This window comes from Rattus norvegicus, chromosome 6 (genome assembly GCF_021556685.1).
Source record: "Rattus norvegicus strain SHRSP/BbbUtx chromosome 6, alternate assembly SHRSP_T2T, whole genome shotgun sequence".
In the NCBI taxonomy this organism is placed as follows: Eukaryota; Metazoa; Chordata; class Mammalia; order Rodentia; family Muridae; genus Rattus; species Rattus norvegicus.
This window is the reverse complement of record NC_141539.1, coordinates 13,315,156-13,336,395: the sequence shown is the minus strand read 5'-3', so window position 1 is coordinate 13,336,395 and position 21,240 is coordinate 13,315,156. Positions and strand designations below refer to the sequence as shown.

Sequence of the window (21,240 nt, the reverse complement as noted above, 5' to 3'; positions counted from 1 at the left end):
TTAAGTCCACTCAAGATGAATGTCGGCTGAACTTAAGCAAGCTATGTAGATGGGAATGTGGAACATGGCTGTACAGTTTCCTAAGTTTACAATGTGGCCTTAATAAATGTATCTGAAAAGTAAAAAAGAGAAAGAAAGATAATGAGTATCAAGCTGTAGTTCTCTGGCCACATATGCAGGCCAGTGAGTGGGCACAGAGCCCAGTGTCTTGGCTAGTGGATACAATGTTTCTAATGAGCCTCCAGAGTAAGGTGAACTATAATGGCCGCCTCAGGAGGAAGGCGCACAGCACATGGCCGAGAAGGGGTTTGGTACTTCAGATCATGGCCACAGTGTGGCTGAACGACCAGGTCTGAAGCTTTAGCACCTGATGTTCTACTCAGCCCATGTCTTTTGTTAAAATTCGTTTGACTGAAATTTGCCTCTATTTTTGAAACATTGTGATAGATAGATGTCTGTAATTCAAAAGTGTCCTCTGAGGGAGTGAATGAGCCATTCTGTCATATTAGTATGAACTTTATACACTGACCATCTGTGCCAGCTAGTCTTGTCAACTTGACACAAGCTAAAATTATCTGAAAGGAGGGAACCTCAATTGAGAAAATAAGATCCTACTGGAAGGCATTTTCTTAACTAGTGATTGATCAGGGGAAAGCCCAGCCCACTGTGGGTGGGGCCATCCCTGGCCTGGTGGCCCTGGGTTCTTAAAGAAAGCAGAATGAGGACTGGAGAGATGACTCAGGGGTTAAGAGCACTGACTGCTCTTTCAGAGGTCCTGAGTTCAATTCCCAGCAACCACATGGTGGCTCACAACCATCTGCAATGGGATCTGATGCCCGCTTCTGGTGTGTCTGAAGACAGCGACAGTGTGCTCAACATAAAGTAAATAAATAAATTAAAAAAGAAAAGAAATTTTTAAAAAAGAAAGAAAGCAGACTGAGCAAACCAGTAAGCAGCACTCCTCCATGACCTCTGCATCAGCTCCTGCCCCCAGGTTCCTGCCCTGTGTGAGTTGCTGTCCTGACTTCCCCAGTGATGGACTGTTACCTCAAGTTATAGCTGAAATAAACCCTTTCCCCCCTAAGTTGCTTTGGACGTGGTGTTTCATCAGAGCAAGTGACCCTGACTAGGACTTCATGTTAACACACTGGCTTCTCTGTGACAAAATCAGATGCCAAATCCCCTTCCCACAGAGGATGTGTCTGAGATCATAGGTCGGATGTGACCAAGCTCGTAGGTGCCTTAGCCACTCTGTAAGCACCCGGGTCCCTAGATCTGTTTCACTCTCTAAACTCTTACACTCAACTCTTTTTTTTTTTTTTTTTTTTTTTTTTTTTTGGTTCTTTTTTTCAGAGCTGGGGACCGAACCCAGGGCCTTGCGCTTCCTAGGCAAGCGCTCTACCACTGAGCTAAATCCCCAACCCCTACACTCAACTCTTAAAGCCAACTTCTCATTCATATGCTAATCCCAAGATTATGAGTAGAAACGAAACCGTGCAGAGCTGAGCAGACAGGGTTTTCTCACAGTTAAGTGTTGCTGACTGGAAAGGCAAGACTGACTAAAACCTTAACGGGAAGAAAAAGCACTGAACTGGAAAGAGTGAGGGTGCACAGACGTTACCGTGAGCCTCCACCATCCCTCTCAAGGACGTACATACCGTCACTGTGAGCCTCCACCATCCTTCTCTCTCAATGCCTGTAATCTTCTTGACTTTTTTCTATGAGCAAACACAAAATCAGCTTGTGTGTTTAGAAGGTGAGCTCTGGAAATTATTTACCTGAGGAAAACTAAATTGCCTGCACCAAACCAAATAGCTATCGTTATTAAAATGAAAGCTACATGTTTCACGCATGCTATTTCCTTACATTGTTAAGATATTAAGAGGCTTTAAGTATCTAAAACCCCTTTGGTGACACTAAAGGATCTCACAGCGATGTTGTAAGAACATTAGGTAGTGTTAAGCCATAACTCCTTTGCATGGTGACTGAATGCACTGGAAAAGTTGCTCACCAACCGTTCTGCATTAAGCTCGCTCTCTCTCTCTCTCTCTCTCTCTCTCTCTCTCTCTCTCTCTCTCTCTCAGAACTGTAAAAATAAGCACTAGTTGGACACAGAGGTGTGGCGGTACACACCTTTAATCGGGGAGACAGGCAGGTGGATCTCTGTGAGTTTTAGGCCAGCCTGGTCTACACGTTAAGTTCCAGGCCAGACAGAGAGCCATATATGACCCTGTCTGGAGAGAGTGGCGGGACACACCCACAGTCACATTTACTAGGCCACGGTAGGCTTTAGTTTTAGCATCTCATCTGTCAAGTGAAGAAGCAGATGTCTTGGGTGCGCCTCAGTTTCCAGTGGGTTTCTTGTCTCTGCAGTAAGCACTCAATATAAACTTGTGATGAGTCTGTGTTTGCTCCAGTCCTGCTGTCCACAGAACTTGGAGGCTTCGCTTCTCCTTTTTTGTGCTATTACAGATCACAAAAACATCAAACTCTATGTCCGATTTATAATATGAAATAGGGGGTCTCAAGCAAGAATACCCAGAAGAATAATTGGTAAAAATGGCAGATGCAACTCACTCTGTCATCTGTCCACGTGTTCTATAGTGTGAACTGTGTACATTGCTCTGAACAGCAGAAGAATTTCCATAGTTTCATATACCATGCTATACATCCAAACCAACCGCTTCCCACTCAGCACATTCTTTTATTAGATTCCTGTTGATTTTTTTAGTTCCCCATTTTGCAGTCAGAAAGAAAATATTCTCAGGCAGGTCAAAACAGGTTTCCCACCTCCGGCTCCAAAGCAGAGAAGGGAGGGAGAGAGGATTGGGGATGGTAGCAGGACCAGTCCAGAGCAAAGGAGCTCTCCATTTGACCCAGACAAGTGATTTATAATCCAGCCATCTATCATTTTAGATTCGCTTTAAAGGAGAAGATAAATGATAGGCCAAATATCCCTCATCCCATTTTATTTTTTAAAGTACTAAAGTAGGAGGCAGGGCAGACAGCATGTCTGATAGAACTGCAAACTGTTCATTCTTTAACAGAAGCAAGCGAAAGGATGGAAATCTAACCGCTCTACTGCCGATAGTAATCGTAGCGGGAAGTGGAATGGAGGTGGAGAGAGGAGGGAAGGGAAGTGGCAGGAAAAAGAAATTCAAATCACAATCAAATAAAACAAAGAATCTGAGAGCTACAGGCTCGATAAGACCTCCCTCCAGCAGGAAGGCCCAAAGTAGAGAAGCAGGAAAGGCACTGGCTCCTTGAGCCGAGGCTGCGGGGCCACCAGGGACAGGCTACCCTACCGAAGTCGTTAGGAGCGACTCCCTACGTCCCAGGTCTTCTCTTGGTACTGTGGTGGAGGTTAAGACAACGGTTGGCTCAGCCATGGCGCCCTGGACTTTCTGCAAGCCGGTGCTGGCAGGCCAGGCGGTTGCTAGGAACCGCGGCCACCCGCCGATTCCGAGCCTGCGCGTGAGAAAACCCGGCGCAGCGTTCTGAAGGCCACCTCCAGTGATGGGGACAGGGAAGCGAGGCACAGTGCTGGCTCCAGCAAGGCTGACTCCGTGGACATTGAGATGGTCACGTGCGTGAGTTACAAAATACAGGGGACTGTGAAGTTTCCCCCGTTCTTGGGAGTGTATAGACAGGCTTACCCATCCCTGATGGCACGCCACAGACTCCACCATTCCCTCACAAATCACCATCAACCACACAAAGATCCTGTTCTGCCATAACACCCCGCTTCGGGTTGGAATCGGGCAATCCTGAACACTAGGCTAGCGCCTTAGCTATGACAGCAGACCACCCATCTTTTCTCATCCAAGGCCCTTAGCACACTGGGCCTTTCTCTTGGCTGTAGCTTCTTAAGCCAGAAAGATTTTTTGTAAATAATTTTTTTGAAGATTTATTTTTGTATGTGTATGAGTACTGTCGCTGTCTTCAGACACACCAGAAGAGGGCGTAGGATCCCATTACAGATGGTTGTGAGCCACCACGAGGTTGCTGGGAATTGAACTCAGGACCTCTGGAAGAGCAGTGAGTGTCTTAACCTCAGAGCCATCTCTCCAGCCCCAGAAAGTTTTGAAAACGGTTTTTCAACCTTAATCCCCATTTACAGTGTAGCTAGGGTACAGCACACCTCAGGCACCCTCAAGGCAGCACTGCAAAGCAGGCATGAATTGGTTCCATTTGAAGAATGAGAACAGCTTCCTAAGACAATGACACCACACACAGAAGCCCAGGAATTCAGATCCAGCTCTGCTGGTCCCAAAGCACCAGTCACTGCCCTCAGCATCCTGAAGTTTTGGTTTCTCACCACCAACTTTCAAGAGTGAGTAGACTCCATCGTTTCTTCTTTGTTCCCCAAAACATCTAAGTCCAGAGAAAAGGCTTCAGAGCCGGGAGCACCAGCTGCTTTTACTGCTTTTACGGAGGACCAGGGTTGGGTTCCCAACGCCCACGTGGTAGCTCACAATCCTGTGACTCAAGTTCCAGGAGCTCCAATGCCCCCTGACCCCTGCAGGCACAAGGCACACACAGGGGGCCATATACATACCCACAGGCAAAACACTCAGACACAGAAACTGAAAAAATATTCCCAGGGCCAGGAGAGCGCTTGGGGAGGGGGAAAAACTTCCCGGGGCTGCTAAACCTGATGAGTTTGATATCCTGGGACCCACGTGGTGTGAGCAGAGAACTGACTTTCTTTTTTTTTTTTTTTTTTTTTTTTGGAGCTGGGGACCGAACCCAGGGCCTTGCCTTTGCTAGGCAAGCGCTCTACCACTGAGCTAAATCCCCAGCCCCTGAGAACTGACTTTCAAAAGTGGCCTCTCCTTCAGTGCTGGAATACACATGCACACACACGTATACTGCATAACACCAAACCAAACTGGAACACAAGAGGAACTTCTATGAGAGTAGTTATGTCTTGGTATCAATCAATCTTAACTTAGTGGGGCCTTTCAACACTCGTTCCCGGCTGGAGAGACTGCTCAGTGGTTAAAGAACTCTGGCTGCTCTGCAGAGGACCTGGGGTCACCTGCCAGCACTCACATGGCGGCTCACAACTGTCTGTAAACCCTCTCCTGTCCTCCCAGGGTACCAGGCGCACACAGTACACAGATACACATACGCGGAGGCAAAACACCATACACATAAACTTTATTTTTAATTGCTGTTCTTGAAGCATGCTTTTGTTAAAATACAAACTGATTCCGATCCCAGGACAGTAACTAAGAAAAACATGGCCAGCTTTAGGATTTGCTTTGCTCTTTCCACTGACATGGGTCCTGGGCCAGCCTGAGTCTCCATTACCTCAGGATTTCATCCAATTTATCCTAAATGCTGGCACTCTGCAGTCCCCTGCATCCTAGGCCTCCAGGTCTCCAAGGGCCAAGGTTACAGATGTTCACCACACTTGGTTTAATTTACTACTTTTTAAAAGTCCTGGAATCGAGTTTAAAATGAATGGCAGGTAGAGGCTAAGACGAAAACAAACATTAAGTTCAGAGTGTTAGGTTAGGAGTCCGCCCTGTGCTGCAGTTCACCTTCTTATTCAGGCTGAGCCTGTGAAAGTGGTCCAGCAGACCAGGGACTGAAACCCTAGAGACCAAGGACTCTGAAGGTACAGAGAAGTCCAGAAACCTACACATGGTGTGCAAGTGAAAAGGGAACCAGATGAAAAAAATAGTTTACCTCAAAATAGAAACATATAGGTCAATGATTTCAAGGACTTTTACCCATGGAACCAATTGACCATAGCTAAGAAACCATTGCCGGGGCCAGGACCAAGCTCGTGTGGCGAGGCACTGTGTGGCATGGGGTGCACCCCACTACCTGGGTGGCATGGAGTGCTGGGGGAGAGAGGAGAAAGGGAGCGTCAAGGTGGAGTCCGAAGAGTTAAGAGGCCTGGGATACATGAGGTAGTCTGAAAGAAAAGAGAAACCTAATACCCACCACTACCACTGTATACAGGACCACTGAGATTTATTTTCTGGTTAACAATAGTTTAAGATGTTCAGAGCCCAATACCTGTTACCCATCAGACCTCCAAAAATGTTAGAAACTTTATGTCCCAAGGATAATCTTCACCTCTCAAAGCTGAAGACTTTGACTCCAAGTTTATGCCAAATACTTCTTTGAAAATAACTTTGGGGGTGGGTTAGGGGGTTTGTGGAGGGGAAACAGGGAAGAGGGATAACATTTGAAATGTAAATAACTTAAAAAAAAACGTAAAATGTATATACAGTTTAGTGTATCCAGAAACATCAGGTTTAGAGCCGTTAGTCTAAGCGACAGAATCCAATAGAACCAGTTTTGTTTTCTACCCAAATTTAAACGAACCTACAGTGGCAACTTTTAAAAATCAATTATTAAAACCTGCCGTTCACTGAAATGAAGAATCTCAAATTGAAAAGTTACTACCATAAATGCTTAAGCACAGCAGCCAGACACAAGAGGGGTCTTCCAAACCTGCGGGGCTTGCGTCTGGCTGGGAGCACTTGCAGCTCCTGCAGGTGACCACAGTTGGTTCCCAACACCCACATGGCAGCCAACTGCTTGGTTCAGTTCCAGGAGACCGGACCCTCCTCCTGGCCTCCACAGGCACCGCACTCATGGGATGCATACGCAATCTTTAAAACGTACTGGAAGTGGCAGAACCATCTTGGAGCAGACAGGCTACAGATAGCATTAAAGAACTACTACTACAGCCCTGATACATGAAAACTACGAACATGGCAGACTTGGGAGACAGTTCCAGAGGTTTGAACAGTTGTGATTATAGAAGTATCTTATTTCAATATCCTGTTAAACCAGGATAATAGCCCTTTCATGTTTTCTGTACTCTGACATAAACCACTAAAATATGGCACAAACAAGCTCGGGACGGAGCTCCATGGCTGATTCCAGCACTAGGGTAAGGGAACATGCCAGGCGTGGTGGCACACACCAATTCCAGCCCCGAGGAAGCAAAGACAAGACCGCTGCCAGCTGTACACGCACCGCTTTCCCTTTATCCTCGGTTTTCTGTATCTCAGTGTTATCCGAACATCCAGACTGTTAACTGGAAAAACTACTAATAGTCCTGCTGTCATTTTACAGGGGCACCTGGCTTAACAGCATGGTAATACTTTAGCTAAAACATTACCACCACTCAATGGTAGGGCCTCACAAATGGCCACCTATTAATACGAAGTTTTCACTTGAGGGATAGACTGAGCAGAGTTAGCAGTGTCTAAACACACACACACACACACACACACACACACACACACAGACTGAGCAGAGTTAGCAGTGTCTAAACACACACACACACACACACACACACACACACACACACACACACACACACACACACACACCCCTCTATGTAGCAATAAGGCAGTAACCTATGTGTAATGAGCTGCCTCCCTTCCAGGACTACCCTAAACCTTGTGGGCCACATACGCAACTAATAACTATACTCACCCTTTCAACCTTGTTTCTGGTTGGCTACAGAATTAGATATTTAAAAGGCAGAAAAGCCTTGATAACCATACCTTGAACCTAAATTAGAAAAAGCAATGGCTGAAACCAGCAAAAGCATATGAAACACAGCATATCTGCTTACCTAACCCTAAAACTCTATGGTGCTCTCCTGACCGTTCAGGGCAGTAGGCACATGTGTGGCATACCTACAGGGCAAACACTCATCCGCACCAACCTAGTCTTTAAATAGTAGAAGGTAAATGTTCAATACTTAGCATATCCCAATTCCTTACAGAAGGTTAATTTATTTTTTTCCTTGGGGAAAGGGTCTCACTGTGGAGTCCAGAAGGCCTGGTACTTACTATGAAAAACAGCCATCAGGCTGGCCCCTCAACTCAAGAGACCTGCCTGTCTGTCTCCCAAGTGGTGGGATTAAAGACATGTGCCACCACACTCAGCTATAAAAGGGGCTTTGCTTATAGGCAGTAAGTTCCTACAAAGGAAGTCCTCAAAAACCACGACTGAGTCACGCCATGGAGAAAGTGATCCCACACCCTGCCCCTAATGTCAGACAGCAATAGTTAGTAATCACTCAGATTCAGAGCAACAATTGGGTAAATTGTCATTTTTTTTTATTGGAAAACAAATATACAACTTGGAATGGATTTGAGGCAAATTGTGCCATAAGCAGATCTTCCTTAAGTGGCTAAACAAAGTTTAAAAAGCAAGTAACAATAAAAGAAAATGTTTCTGGTACAATACCAGCAGTACAAAAAAATAGTGTACGAGTGAGTACCGGACAGAACACCCGTTTGCAGTAGTGCAACTCTTAGTACACGCTGTCGACTGTCCACAGTCCACGCTCACAACTCCACACTTCAACAGCAACATGCCGACGGTTCCTAAAGCTACTGTAAAAAAGGCATAACCCAGATGTTCCCTTTGACCAACTCCATCTAAGTGTAGATGTGCAGAAGGGCTTAGATATATCCAGAGGAAGCCACATGCAACATGGTACTTGATCAGTTTTCTAAAATAAGGTTGAAGGACAATGACAGAAGATAGGGAAGAAACATGGAGGAATGGAGTCCTAATTACTATACATGCATGTTCTGACAGTGGGGGAACCTTTTACAGATAAGTTACAAACAGAGAAAAGGCAAATTAACAGTTCTGTACAAGAAATTTAACACCTTCTGTACAGGGTCTTCACTTCGCTGTCATCATTTGTACAAACTCTGGAAAAAAAAAACACAAAAAAACCGTGAGTCAGTGACAAAGGACAAAATCAATGTGACACCCACACTGCCCTTTCCTACACAATCACCACAGTAACGGGAAAGCCAGTTAACGGCCAAAGTTGGATCTTCACAAGTCACTATTAATTTAGATCATGAGATAGGATGCAATTAATGTTGGGGCTGTGGGTGTAGCTCGTTGGTAGAACACTTGTCCAGCACAGCTAAGGCCCAAAGTTCAATCCCCAGCAACAGGATGAAGAGCTTATCTGGCATAGTTTACACTTGAACTTTCTATCAGCTAGGTCAAAAGTCAAATCTGTACCCTCAGTATAAGAACAACTGTCTTTACTTTGTAAGGCTAACCTTATGCTGCTTATAACTGTTATGTCATGAAAAATACAACTGAAAAAGTGAAAGGCGGAAAGACTGATCCCTGGAATCCTTTCAATTTCTAAAAATCTCACTTCCTGCAAGTGGGCAGCCATCCTCGAGTTTCAAGTAACCAAGGTACTTTTGAATTAGAACTGTTCACACTGGAGTCAGAAAGAAAAACAGAACCTAGTCACATAGTCTATTAATTTCATTTTAGGGAATTCACAGTAAAATATTCACAGTAAAATTTCAAACTTTCCAAATTATCCCACCACCTTCTACAAAAACTGTACAGTTCCTTTCAAATGTTAATATCTTATTACAATGTCGATTTTCTAGGTGCAGGCGTAGAACTGACAGTCAAAGTTCTAAGGTGAGTCATGTAGTCTTGTTGGCAGACATTTTAAATGACATAAGTTTAGTGAGAACTATTTTAGCATCCAAATTTCGGGAGGTAAAGATTGCTGATTTTTAGCTATGAAACACCCTCAGTAATTTTATCCTAGAATCAGCGTGTGGAGTGGAGTGAGGCAGCATCATGACTTACCTTCGTAGTTTACCTGACCATCCCCATCGATGTCTGCTTCCCTGATCATTTCATCAACCTCTTCATCTGTTAACTTCTCTCCAAGGTTTGTCATCACGTGGCGAAGCTCTGCTGCACTGATGTAGCCATTGCCATCCTACAAAAGAGTGGGAGGTGACGTCTGAGTAATAGTTGAACCCTGTTACTAATGAGGAACAATCTCATATTAGGAGAGCAGACCAGAAATTCCCATCAGGTGGAGGCAGAGGCAGGAGGTTCTCTGAGTCTGCAGCGGCCTGGTCCACAGGAGTTCCAGGGCAGTCAGAAACCTGTCTCGGGGTGCACGTGGAGGTGGGGATTTCTTCCCCACATAAAGTGAAGAGTATCCACACTAGTTGATCTGTAATTGTCATTAAGTAGGATGTTCCCATATTCAAAGTCACTACTCTGTCCCTGGTTCCAAAGGCACATAATGTCATATGCCCTTTGCACTAAGACTTGAAACACAAGTCTGCACTGAGCTAGTTCCTAGGTCGGGCTCTGGGTAGGTCCTATTAGCTTCACCACATTCTCAGCCCACGCACACGGCCCGGCTTTACCTTATCAAACACACGGAACGCTTCTCTAATTTCTTCTTCACTGTCTGTGTCTTTCATTTTTCTTGCCATCATTGTCAGGAATTCAGGGAAGTCGATTGTGCCATTACCGTCGGCATCTACTTCATTGATCATGTCCTGCAGCTCTGCTTCTGTGGGGTTCTGCCCCAGAGACCGCATCACCGTCCCCAGCTCCTTGGTTGTTATTGTCCCATCCCCGTCCTTGTCAAATAGGGAGAAAGCTTCTTTGAATTCTGCCAGAAAAAGAAAGTCCAACTACAGGTTAACAACACCACCTTATACCATGAAATGTACTAACTCTTCAAGAAAGCAAAGGCAGACAGACTGCCACTGGGACTGATTCCTAATAAATTAGGTGGGAACAACCTCGTCACAATCTTTGGCCAACCAAGCCACTACTGTTCATATTAAGCTATCAGAAAGTTTTAAAATCTCAGGAAAATCCAATATATGTTTAGAGGTTCCCTCAAAGGTTAGAGCTAGGTCTAAAAATCAACAAAACACTAAATCAAAGCAAGAACCCCAGAAAAAAAGTTAAATGGGGCTACTTTTCTAATGCAAGAGAGAACACCTATCAAATACTGATATTAATAATGAGTCAGGCTGTCGATGCCCGTTTAGAGCTAAGGTCATGGAGGACAAATGCAATTTTGAATAGAAAACTTTTAAGCTTGAAAACCTTACTATGAAAGTGAAATATACATTATTCTTAAAGACTTTAATTTTAAGATCTTATGAAACTGTAATCACGTTCCTTCTAATTTGAACTGATAATCAGGAAATGTGTTGAAACTTTTCTCTCCAGGACTGAAATTAAGAAATTAACTATGGTACTCCCAAGGTCATAGCTTAGCACAGCAAAGCAATATCAAGGTCAAACCAATGGATAACAAAACAAGTATTTTCTAAACAGATTAGACTATCAACAAACAAAAATGTGCTTCCAAAGTTCATGAGCTGCTAAGTGTTAAGCTCTGCCCTGTCAGCTGGCATGTTTAAGAAATGAAAACGGTCTGTAATGCCTGTCTATCTCTGTGTGATTTAAGACTCTTTGCAGCTCTACTTCACATCACCTCTAGACACCTAAAGACTGTCCACTGACATAAAGTATGTTCATGAACATAAAATCTCAAATCTTATAATTTTCTTAAGTTGGAGAGCACCGCTATTTTAAACATCCCTCTATTGATATGACCTAAGCCCTAAGTCACCAGCTGAACTTTTGAGCTCAACTAATCCATGAGAAGTCAAAATTCACAACTCTCTTGGCCTCCAAAAGAACATTGCAATTTCCTTCCCACCTTACACTGGCATGGCTCTGTTTTTTGTATGTTTTTATAGCCAACAGTTACCAATTTTATCCTTTTAATCTCTGGTCACTTTGTCCATGCCCACTCACAGCAAAGACTCATCTTTGTGACTAGCCAATAAAATAGATTCCCCTTGATTGACCTCAAGCAATATATATAATAAATGTAGTAAATTTTATAAGCCTCAGCAACTCACTCCAGGAACTAAGTCACTTTAACTAGTCGTTGCCCCCCATCCCCCAGTCTATATAAAGCTGTACTAAATGCTGATTCGTTTTTCTACTTCTGCAACCAGTATTTTGGTTCAAAGCTCCCTCGTCCCCGCTTTTGCTTCTACTATTGAAACTGGCTTCTGACTTGAGTCCTTTTGTGACCTAAGTTACCCACAGATTACCAAATCCTATACCTTTCTGGAACACCGAACTCCTGGTTAGCTTCTATTTGAATTCGGCTGCACTGACTCATCTGCGGTTACTCAATCCACTCTCTCCACATATATGCACAGTTCTAGTCCATTTAAACATTTCCTGAGGAATTCATTATCCATCAGAAGCTTCATTAGGAGTGGACTGCAATAATTGAATAACTTGTACACAGTACTAAACAGATCAATCTAATTACAATACAAATCAAGGGATTTCCCCACCTACAAACAAAATTTAAGACTGTATAATACACTAGTTTATGTGTCCTAAATTTCAAAGGTTTAAAACACCCATGGGCCAGGTCACAGTGGTGTACACCTGTAATTCCTTAACTGGGGAGGACGGGGCAGGAGGATCAAGATCTAGAGGCTAGCCTGGGCCTTGTCTCCAAACAACACAACGACAACAAACACCAGATTATTCATGCCATGGCTGCTAATTTATGTACAAAATAAAGGAGCTAATTAATGACATTATGCAAAGGACAAATTTATATTCTTATACTAAAGACTCTTTAATCTTTTTTTTGATCATTTAGAGACAAGGGCTTCTGTGTAGCCCCTTAAACTGTGTAGTCCTTAAACTACCTCTGTAGACCAGGCTGGCCTCGAACTCAGAGCTGCCCTGAGTCTGCCTCCTGAGTACTAGGATTGAAGGTGTGGGGTCACTACTGCAGGCAAGACTCTATTCTTAGGCTAAAGAGTCAGAGCTAGGATCTACATTTCAAAACATACACTTGGATATATCCATCTGTTCATTTGCTCTTCAAAACCAGCACACTTTGTACTTAAACTCAGGAGCACTTTACCCTAAGCATTAATTAATTCCCATTAATAATATCAGAAATACAAATCAGGAGCTGAAAGCTAAACATGCAATAGAAATACTATCACAGCTATCGTCTGTAGGCATAGAGGGCCTGCTCCAAACTGTTCTAGTTATGCCAAGACTGAAGTTTTAGAAGTCAGACTTGATGGTTTTATTTCTTCAGTTAAACAACTGTGTAAGCAGTGAGACGACTTATCACATGGCAAAGGGAAGGGGAGTGCCCCAGAGCACAGCGAGCCTGCTGCAGTCAGGGTAACTGCTGCTCTAAGTTGAATAAGGTTAATGTTTTAATCCAATCTGGACCTTTAAAGTGGAAGACTAAAGTAGATTTCGTTTAAATAACATTTTAAAGTACCTTCTACAGCAGTCTTTCTAATGAGAAAGGATAACTAAGGTGCAGACAGAAGGATAACTAAGGTAACAGAACTAACTGGTTACTGATGTCGTGCTATAAGGTGTTCTTTAGGAAAAAAAAAGCAATGTAAATGTTAGTAATTGTTTCACAAGAACAAGTAGTGTTTTATTTCTAGACTAAGTTATTTATTGTTAGAATTTCTAAACAAATCTATAGTAGTAATTATTACAGTATGAGAATAAAAACAGCTTCAATTGGTCATATAATGTCCCATTCTATATCCCTAGATGGTCAACATTTCTTTCTGGAAGGACAAGTAGATTTTAGATTCCAGAATCTCACTGACCACCAGCTTTAAGAAAAATAAACAAACAAAAACTGTGCCTTTAAGGTAGACTTTGAACTTTTAGGAGCAGGGCCTTGGAGAGGACAGAACACTGTTACTGAGTACTATGCAGCACTCTGTGGTTGTCCCTTCAGAAAATACTTAGTACATAACGCACAGCGGGCACCAGGCTTTAAATCTGTTCTAGAGAAAAGGGCAGAACAGAGAAAGAACCAATCTCCTTTTCTTTTATAAAACCGATTTTAGGATAGAAACTATCTAGCTATGGAGTGATCTCAAATTTGTGAGCCCCTTGCTTCAGTCCCCCAAAAATGTTGGGATTATAGGCATATATATATATGCCAACCAGAATTTACCTTGAAAAGACAACTTTCTGGCAACATAGAAACCTTATATCAATACATTTTCTACCCTGAAATGTCTGTTGTGAGCAGGAGAGACCAATATTTGACCAGAAACATTGAGAAACAAAAAGCAGATACATGAGAGTCAATTAAGTTTCAGAAAGGAAGGAAGTATTAGCCCAACCCAGTCTCCCAAAGGTGGGAAAATACATGAAAATAACTGAGGAAAAAGAAATTCTTGGTAACCTAAGGTGTAACTAAAGCTGGCTGTGACTATTCAACACAACAAGCCAGTGCAACTCTACAAAAGATTCAAAGCTCTGCCTCATTACCTCAACATACAGTCAGATAGACCTTATCAACCTACAAAATTAGTTAAAAAAAAAAAAAAAAACAACCTGTTTAAATTTGGTCCTTAATCTAGTAGCCCTTTCCTTTATATTGTCATCAAAATATTTGAGGACTGCTGATTTCTGAGTCTCTAGGCTTCCGTAGATTTGCAGGATTTGCAGGTAGACTTGCTTTCAAATGGGTGATAGAGTGGAGCCTAAGTGCTCAGGGAGTAGAGCAGCTAGAGCATTCGGGAGGGGAAGGGAAGGTAGAAGGGCCATAAATTGCAAATCAGCTTGTCCTTCACAGGATGCTCAAGACCAACCTGAGCTACACAGTCGCTGTCTCAGAAAGTCACATGCTAGGGACAGAACTCAGAAACAGAGCATTTGACTGGCGTGCACATAAGGCCCTCAGTTCAATCTCCAGCACCACAGGGGAAGAGGAAAAAAAAAAAAAACAAACTAAACCATTGGGACATTTATCAAATGCCTCTGAATTACTGAGGAAATGGAAAGTTAGACTGTGGTAAGTCTTAGGAGGCCACGCACAGTGGTGATGCACTCAAGGAGGCTACGCAATTAAATGAGTTCAAGGCCAGTCAGTACTTTACAGCAGGACCTTGTATTCGGAAACAGAGAACACAACTGGCAAGCGCCCACAGTTTAGAATCAGATGATCATCTCAAAATATCACAAGAAAACCAAAAGTCCTAACAGGTAAATGATACCACTAAAAACAAGTTTTATGCATTAATTTCATGTATTTCTCCTAAAAGGTTCTGTTCAATAGCTGTCACCGCTTTTAATGTCAAAATTCAATTGCCACGGTAACATTCATAGAGTTCTAAAATCTGAAAAGAAACCAGAACACCAGTGACATATGTTAAGTTTTTCTCTAGGGAAATTATTACTCACCAATCGACCATACAAACTGAATATTGCTTACCTGAAATGCTTGGGACAAGATATGTTTCAAATTACAAAGTATTTCTGTGTCGTATATACACAACTAGAAGTAATCTTTAAACAGCATTTTTACTGTCTACGCACCGCCTCACCCATGTGGTAGAATGGCCAATCTTCTATGAGTGGGGTCATGTTACCACTCAGGTTTTGGATTTTGGAGAATACAAGTCTTGTAGAGATGAGGGATTGCTTATCTACTAAATCAACTAGCAAAGTCAGTGTAAATTCAAAGTTCCCTTTTCTGACTCTACATTTCAATTTAATTTACTTTACATATACTTGTCCCCACTTTATTATTTATATTAACTGATTTTAGAGTTCCATGTGTTTTAGATGGTAATAAAAAAAATGAAAAATACAAAACAAAACCACCACCTACTGTTGATATATACTTATTCTCAACCCCCACACACACCCCTTTGTATGCTCTTACATTCACCAATTGCCAAAGGCTCAACTGTATTTATGCTACATTCAATTTGTCACCATTCAGGTCACAATCAAAGGCAAATATTTCATTTAAACCCCAACAGATATAATCCAGCAGAGTATTTACCTGCGATCTGCTCTTCAGTCAGTTGGTCAGCCTACAAAGAGAACAAAAAGGTGGATTAATGACTTCTAAGTATGTAGATTAGCAGTTACAGAAACAAGTTTAGAACTGTCAAGGTTCACAGTATGCTACGAGCTACATTCAGTTCAATGAGCCCAGAACACTATGGGCAGGCAGAATGTGGACACATTGATTTAACCACGTAGCTAAGCAAACTTGACTCCAAGATTATGCCAAATACTTCAGGATGATTTTAAACTTTCAAAAAACCTGTAATGTATACACAAAAATATATCCAGTAAAATCAGCTTCCTTTTCAAATTAGAATTCTGTTTTTCTGTCTCTGTCTCTCAGAGACAGGGTTTCTCTGTGTAGCTTTGGCTCTCTTGTAACTAGCTCTACAGACCAGATTGGCCTCAAACTCAAGAGATCCTCCTGCCTCTGCCTCCCAAATTCTGGGATTAAACCTTCCAACATCGATTACCCAAATGAAACTGAGCACCCATAGCTGTTTTTAAAAATCAAATTACTAAAAATTGCCACTCAATGATTTATGAATCTCAAATTGAAAAGTCAGTCCATAAATGGTTAAATTTTAGATCCTGACAAAATTGATTTCCCAAACCTGAGAAGGGGTGAGAAGCACTACTCAAGTCCTGCTACTCACCTGGCAAATGGGCAAATGCAAAAAACACAGCGTGCTAAAAACAAAAACAGGTTTCTTGCTGTTACAGCCTGCACCTGTGAATATTTACTGCTCATTAGTACATGCATCTCATCTAACTGTTGTTACCTGGTTCTGAGGGGCACTGCCAAACTAACTTGAAAACCCACCAAGAAGTCAGGTATAGTAGCACTGCCTTTAAGCACTTGGGAGGCAGAGGCAGGACCATCTCTGAATTCCAGGTCAATCTGGTGCACATAGCAAGCTCCAAGACAGACAGAGGTACACAGTGAGATAGCATCTCGATAAACAAAAATAACGTAACAAAATCCTTAACAACATGGGGTTAAATATGCCATGGTTAAATCCACTCTCTTACTGAGGCAAGAAAAGCAGTCTGATCCCTCATGTTTAAAGTGAACTATCTCTGGGGAAGGGCACTGGCCTTGTGTACTTCTCTAGGGCACAGCATAAGGATGTGAAAAGGGACCCGAAAGACAACTGCTCTTCTCAGCAATGGAGCTGATCCATTGCAATATGGCCATTAATTGAAGGCCAGTCTGGGCAACACAGCAAGATCTTAACTTAAAAAGCAATATCCAATTTAATCACAATCAGTTAATTTCTCTTTATAATGAAACAAAATAAGAGCCAGGGATGTAGGCTCATCAATAGTGTTTGCCAACCATGGTTAAGTCCTGGGTCCAATTCCTAGTACTAAGGAGAGAAAAAAGCCAAGTTAGTAGACTTAAAATTGAAATGCCAGTTATGTTCAAGTGCACAAGACCATAAGTTTAAAAAGAAAAGCTATCATTTACTAACTACCTCTCTAAATACCAATCCTTAAATGGATTTATAAGCTGTGCAACCTTGGACATATTACTCAACCTCTCAGATCCCATCTGCAACACCAACCTTACTGCTAACGATTAGCTATCAATGTATATAAATTAACCAAACAGCTCAATTTCCATACAGAAGACTAACCTCTCAGCATGCTGACATTAACTCTAAGCAAAGAGAATTCACTTGCACAAACTGAACACAGAAGGCACTAGCAGCACCCTGGGAACGGAATGCAGCATGTGAGATTAAGCCTAAAAAGGTGCTAAGCTTAAATGTGTAGCGGGCACTGTAGTGTGGCAATCGGAAGGAATATATGTTATAAATTAGAGCAGGAAATCAGTCTGTGACCACACAGAGGTTAGTTTCAACAGGTGAGTTGAAAAACTGTGGTGGTTAGACAAGACTAACAATAATTGAATATTCTAATTCTTGGTTTACAGGGTCACAACTTAAGGCCCCCAAACCACCCATCCAGCTCAGTTCCCTGTTACCAGGCAAATGTAATCTTAGAACACTACATAAAGATCTCCTTCAAGCAATGAGCCAGGCACACAAAAACCAGTTTCCCAGGTAACTTGAAAACCTCTTAACTTTGCGTCCAAGGCTTCATGAAAAGCTCTTTCTTGAGTTTAAGGACTTTCTCTAAATTACGTACATTTGGTATTCTGTCTACATGCATGTCTGTGTGAAGGGGTTAGGTAGGACCCCTGGACTGGAATTACAGACAGTTGTGCGCTACCATGTGAGTACTGAGAATTGAACCCAGGTCCTCAAGAAAAGCATCAGGGCTCCTAGCCCCTAAGCTGTCTCTTCAGGGTTTAAGGTTTTAAAATAAACTTTACCAAGTTCTAGAATAAAAGCTCCTAAAAATCAAGAGCAAAGACTTCCTAGCACTCAATTTTTCCAACTACTTTGTCTATGGAGAATGCCGTTTTCTTAGAACTGAAATTATACTTTTGGGAAAATACAAGCTCATTAGCATGTTTATCATAATAAGGCGAAGACTAATTCCCCAGAGACTAATTCTCGATTCTGCAAGGATTGATGTAACCCCTCCTGCTGTTCTTGTCATTCCACAGACTTCCAGTGTACTTTCAGGTTCCACCCCAACCTACTGAACTAGATCCTGCATTTTGGGTTACCACTGTTGATCTTTATCTAGAAACTAACCTGCATTACAAAGTCACCTGAACTGAAGGCATCATGAACATTTAAAGCATTTTCTAAACTGCACTCTGAACTGAAAAGTTCTTTTTAAAAAATATTTAGTGTATCTGAATAAATTTATGAATCCTGGCCTCACAATGAACAGAAATACATCTTCATCCTGTTCAACCCTCAAATACTACTACACACACACAAGGCTCCATTCATCATTTCTTCTACAATTACAGGATTTTTCATGCATCAAAACCAATCTGTTATTTCTGTAGGAAAAAGGGGGTCTTTATTCTGACAGAATGTCACTTTACTATAAAAGTATCTTGAGTCAAAAGAGAAGCCAGTGGAGGAACAAAACTTGATAGAAATCAGGACCTTGACTAAAAGCCTAAATTCTAGCTTAAGCTAGAAGTTTCTACATTATAATGGAGCCAAAGCAAATTCTTATTTTGAGCCTAATAAAAACCTTTCAGCTTAATAGACTCATTTAAACACACTCTTTACATCTGTGTCAACACTGCACATTCCTTCCAATACATGACAGCCCAATAAAGACAGTGGCCGCATGCAAATTCGAGAGATTCGCAATCAGTTCTTATATATACATAGGTCCCTAAATAACTTCTTCTCTTTAACAGAGTCTTCAGAATCTAAAGTCTTATTTATATATTATGAAGTTACTAGACTAATTGGCAATGTATTAATGATACATTTAACTATAAAAACTTACTGGGGAGAAAAACCACTGTAAGATACAAATTATAATTTTCCAGTAAACATTTAAATCCTATCCTGCTAACTAAAAAAATAAGTTACTACATAACTTGGAGTGTCAATTACATGCCTGTAATTTATATCCTGTTTCACCTTACAAAGTACAAATTCAATCAGCATATTAAAATTCATTAGTTAAAAAAATACTTATCAAAACACAAAGATTCACCAAAGTTAAATGAATGCTAGCTCTCTCCAAGGTGAACTCTCCCCACACCCAAGCAGGCTGGAGGTTTCAGTTGGCAGGGATTCCCAACTACTGTTTAAGATGTCACCTTGCCTCCTAGACACACCCATTGCTGTAACCATTTGGCAAAGGAGTAAAGTAAGTAGTGCAAATTACTGTCCTCATTCTTTTACAGGAAACACGAGGAGTCTCTTATTTAAGAAAAAAAATCTCTCTGAAATCTCCTCTCTTATACACCCTTTAAGTGCACAGTTTCTGACAGCCAATACTGTATAAATGAACTGTAGATCTAATAACTAAGATGGGATGGCAACTCCTACACCGAAATACAAGAAACACAAACACAAGCGTTCAAGGAACGCTGCGTGTGGTAGAGGTGAACAGGAGTGCACCTGAGTACTCAAGAATTTAGCGACCCGCCCCTTAATTGCTACTTTCACTGGCTTGCTTTCGCTGTGGGCAGAAAAAGTCTTTGAGACCCTAACTGAAGGCGATTGCTTTCCCTTTATAAACTGTATTTGGAGAAAGCGCCCGACTTCCAGCATAAAGCTTGTATTCTTCAGCGATTAAAAAAAAAGAAAGAAATTAAGCATCCAGTCTGGGTAGTGGAAGACAGCACCAGATGGAGTGGAACAAGCAGCACTGCGCGGAGGGGGATGGGGGAACTGCTAGGGTCCCCTCCCCCGCCCATCCCCGCAGCGCCGCGGGCCGCCCAGACCTCCGCAGTCCTGCAGGTGCCAGCGCAGCAGCTGGGGCGCGAGCCGAGCAGCGTCGGGCGGCGGCTCCGGGCCCCGCGCGCCCACCCCACCCCCAGCGCCTGCTTCCCGCACCGGCAGGACGCACAGGGCGCGCCCCGGGCCGGCTGGCTTACCTCGCCTCGCGGGGATGCGGGCTAACGGCGCCCGCTCGCCCCGGGGCCCCGCGCTCCTCCTCACCCCACCCCCCGCGCATGGCTGCCGGGCGGACAAAGGCGCTTCCTGGCGCCCGCGCTTAGCCGTGGCCGTTGGCGGCGGTTTGAATCCGGCCCCAGGGCTGACCTTTAGCGCCGCCTCAGCCGCGGCGCCCCGCGCTTGCTCTCCCGACCGACCACACCGCCCCTCACCCCTGATCCATCTTCCCCCGGCCAAGCTCCGCAGCCGTCCCCCGACTCATCTAAGGGAACCCAAGATGACCTGGGTGGGGGACACCTGCGACATGACCGTCGCGGGGGCCTCCTGGCCTTTTTGGTGCCATCCCTCTGGGGAAGACGGCTCCTCGAGGGTCAGCGCGGGCAGGTCCCCCTCTTTAGTCAGTCCGCTTCGGCATCTTTCCCCCACCGGCGCCGCCGGCCGCTCGGCTACGCACTCACCATGCTGCAAGGGCTACCGGTTTCCGAGACCAGAACAGACAACCACTCGACTCGCTCGCTCCACTCGGACTAATTCTCCTCCTCCGCCCCCAGCTCCTCATAAACACCTCCCTCCGCCTCCCTCCGCCAGATCCCTCCGCCTCACGACAGATAACGGAACATAGCGAACGAGTCCCGGCCAGCCCCGTGTGCCCCCCTCCACTCCGGGAGACCCTTTTCTCCGCAGTCACCGGTCAGACAGGCAAGAGATAAAGGGGAGCAGGGGACGGGTGACGTAAGTGGGTTTCACTCCCAGGCAAGCCGTTAAAAGGCCGGGGGAACCGCGCCTGGGGGGCGCTACTTTGCGGCGCGGAGGAGCACCGCGGTGGAGATGGACACTGCGAACGCCGTTGAGCTAGCTGCTGATTGGCTGGTTTGTACCTGCAATGCGTCACTTGCTCTCAGCCGGAACGCGGTGCGGCTTCTGCCGTTGCTGCTCGCGCCGGGCTGTCCTGGCAACTGCGCCAGGAGGCAGCGTGGCTCTCTTTGCGCTTGGCTGGAGGACCTTCTTCCATCCGTTCTCCCTGCCACAGGCA

At 43.6% G+C, this 21,240-nt stretch overlaps 2 protein-coding genes across 8 annotated transcripts in view; both read right to left on the bottom strand.

The window, feature by feature from the left end:
* Stpg4 (sperm-tail PG-rich repeat containing 4) overlaps positions 1-3,569 on the bottom strand; it is a 40,431-nt gene extending 36,862 nt beyond the window's left edge. For 5 of the 7 annotated variants that reach the window (XM_087554633.1, XM_087554638.1, XM_087554635.1 and 2 more), the window contains exons 1-2: positions 3,306-3,569; positions 1,659-1,718 (exon numbers count right to left, since the gene is read on the bottom strand). In XM_087554633.1, coding sequence (XP_087410759.1) covers positions 1,659-1,718; positions 3,306-3,389 — 144 coding nt within the window. In that variant the 5' untranslated portion in view covers positions 3,390-3,569. The remainder of the gene's footprint in view (positions 1-1,658; positions 1,719-3,305) is intronic. The other 2 variants (XM_087554632.1, NM_001163562.1) reach the window with 2 other exon arrangements.
* Positions 3,570-8,085: 4,516 nt separating this feature from the next.
* Positions 8,086-20,740, bottom strand: Calm2 (calmodulin 2). The gene is made up of 5 exons (NM_017326.3): positions 20,666-20,740; positions 15,689-15,719; positions 10,209-10,459; positions 9,631-9,766; positions 8,086-8,708 (listed from the first exon to the last, which is right to left on the bottom strand). The coding sequence occupies exons 1-5, from the start codon at positions 20,666-20,668 to the stop codon at positions 8,680-8,682; spliced, it is 450 nt and encodes a 149-aa protein (NP_059022.1). The 5' UTR covers positions 20,669-20,740; the 3' UTR covers positions 8,086-8,679.
* Between the last annotated feature and the right edge of the window lie 500 nt (positions 20,741-21,240).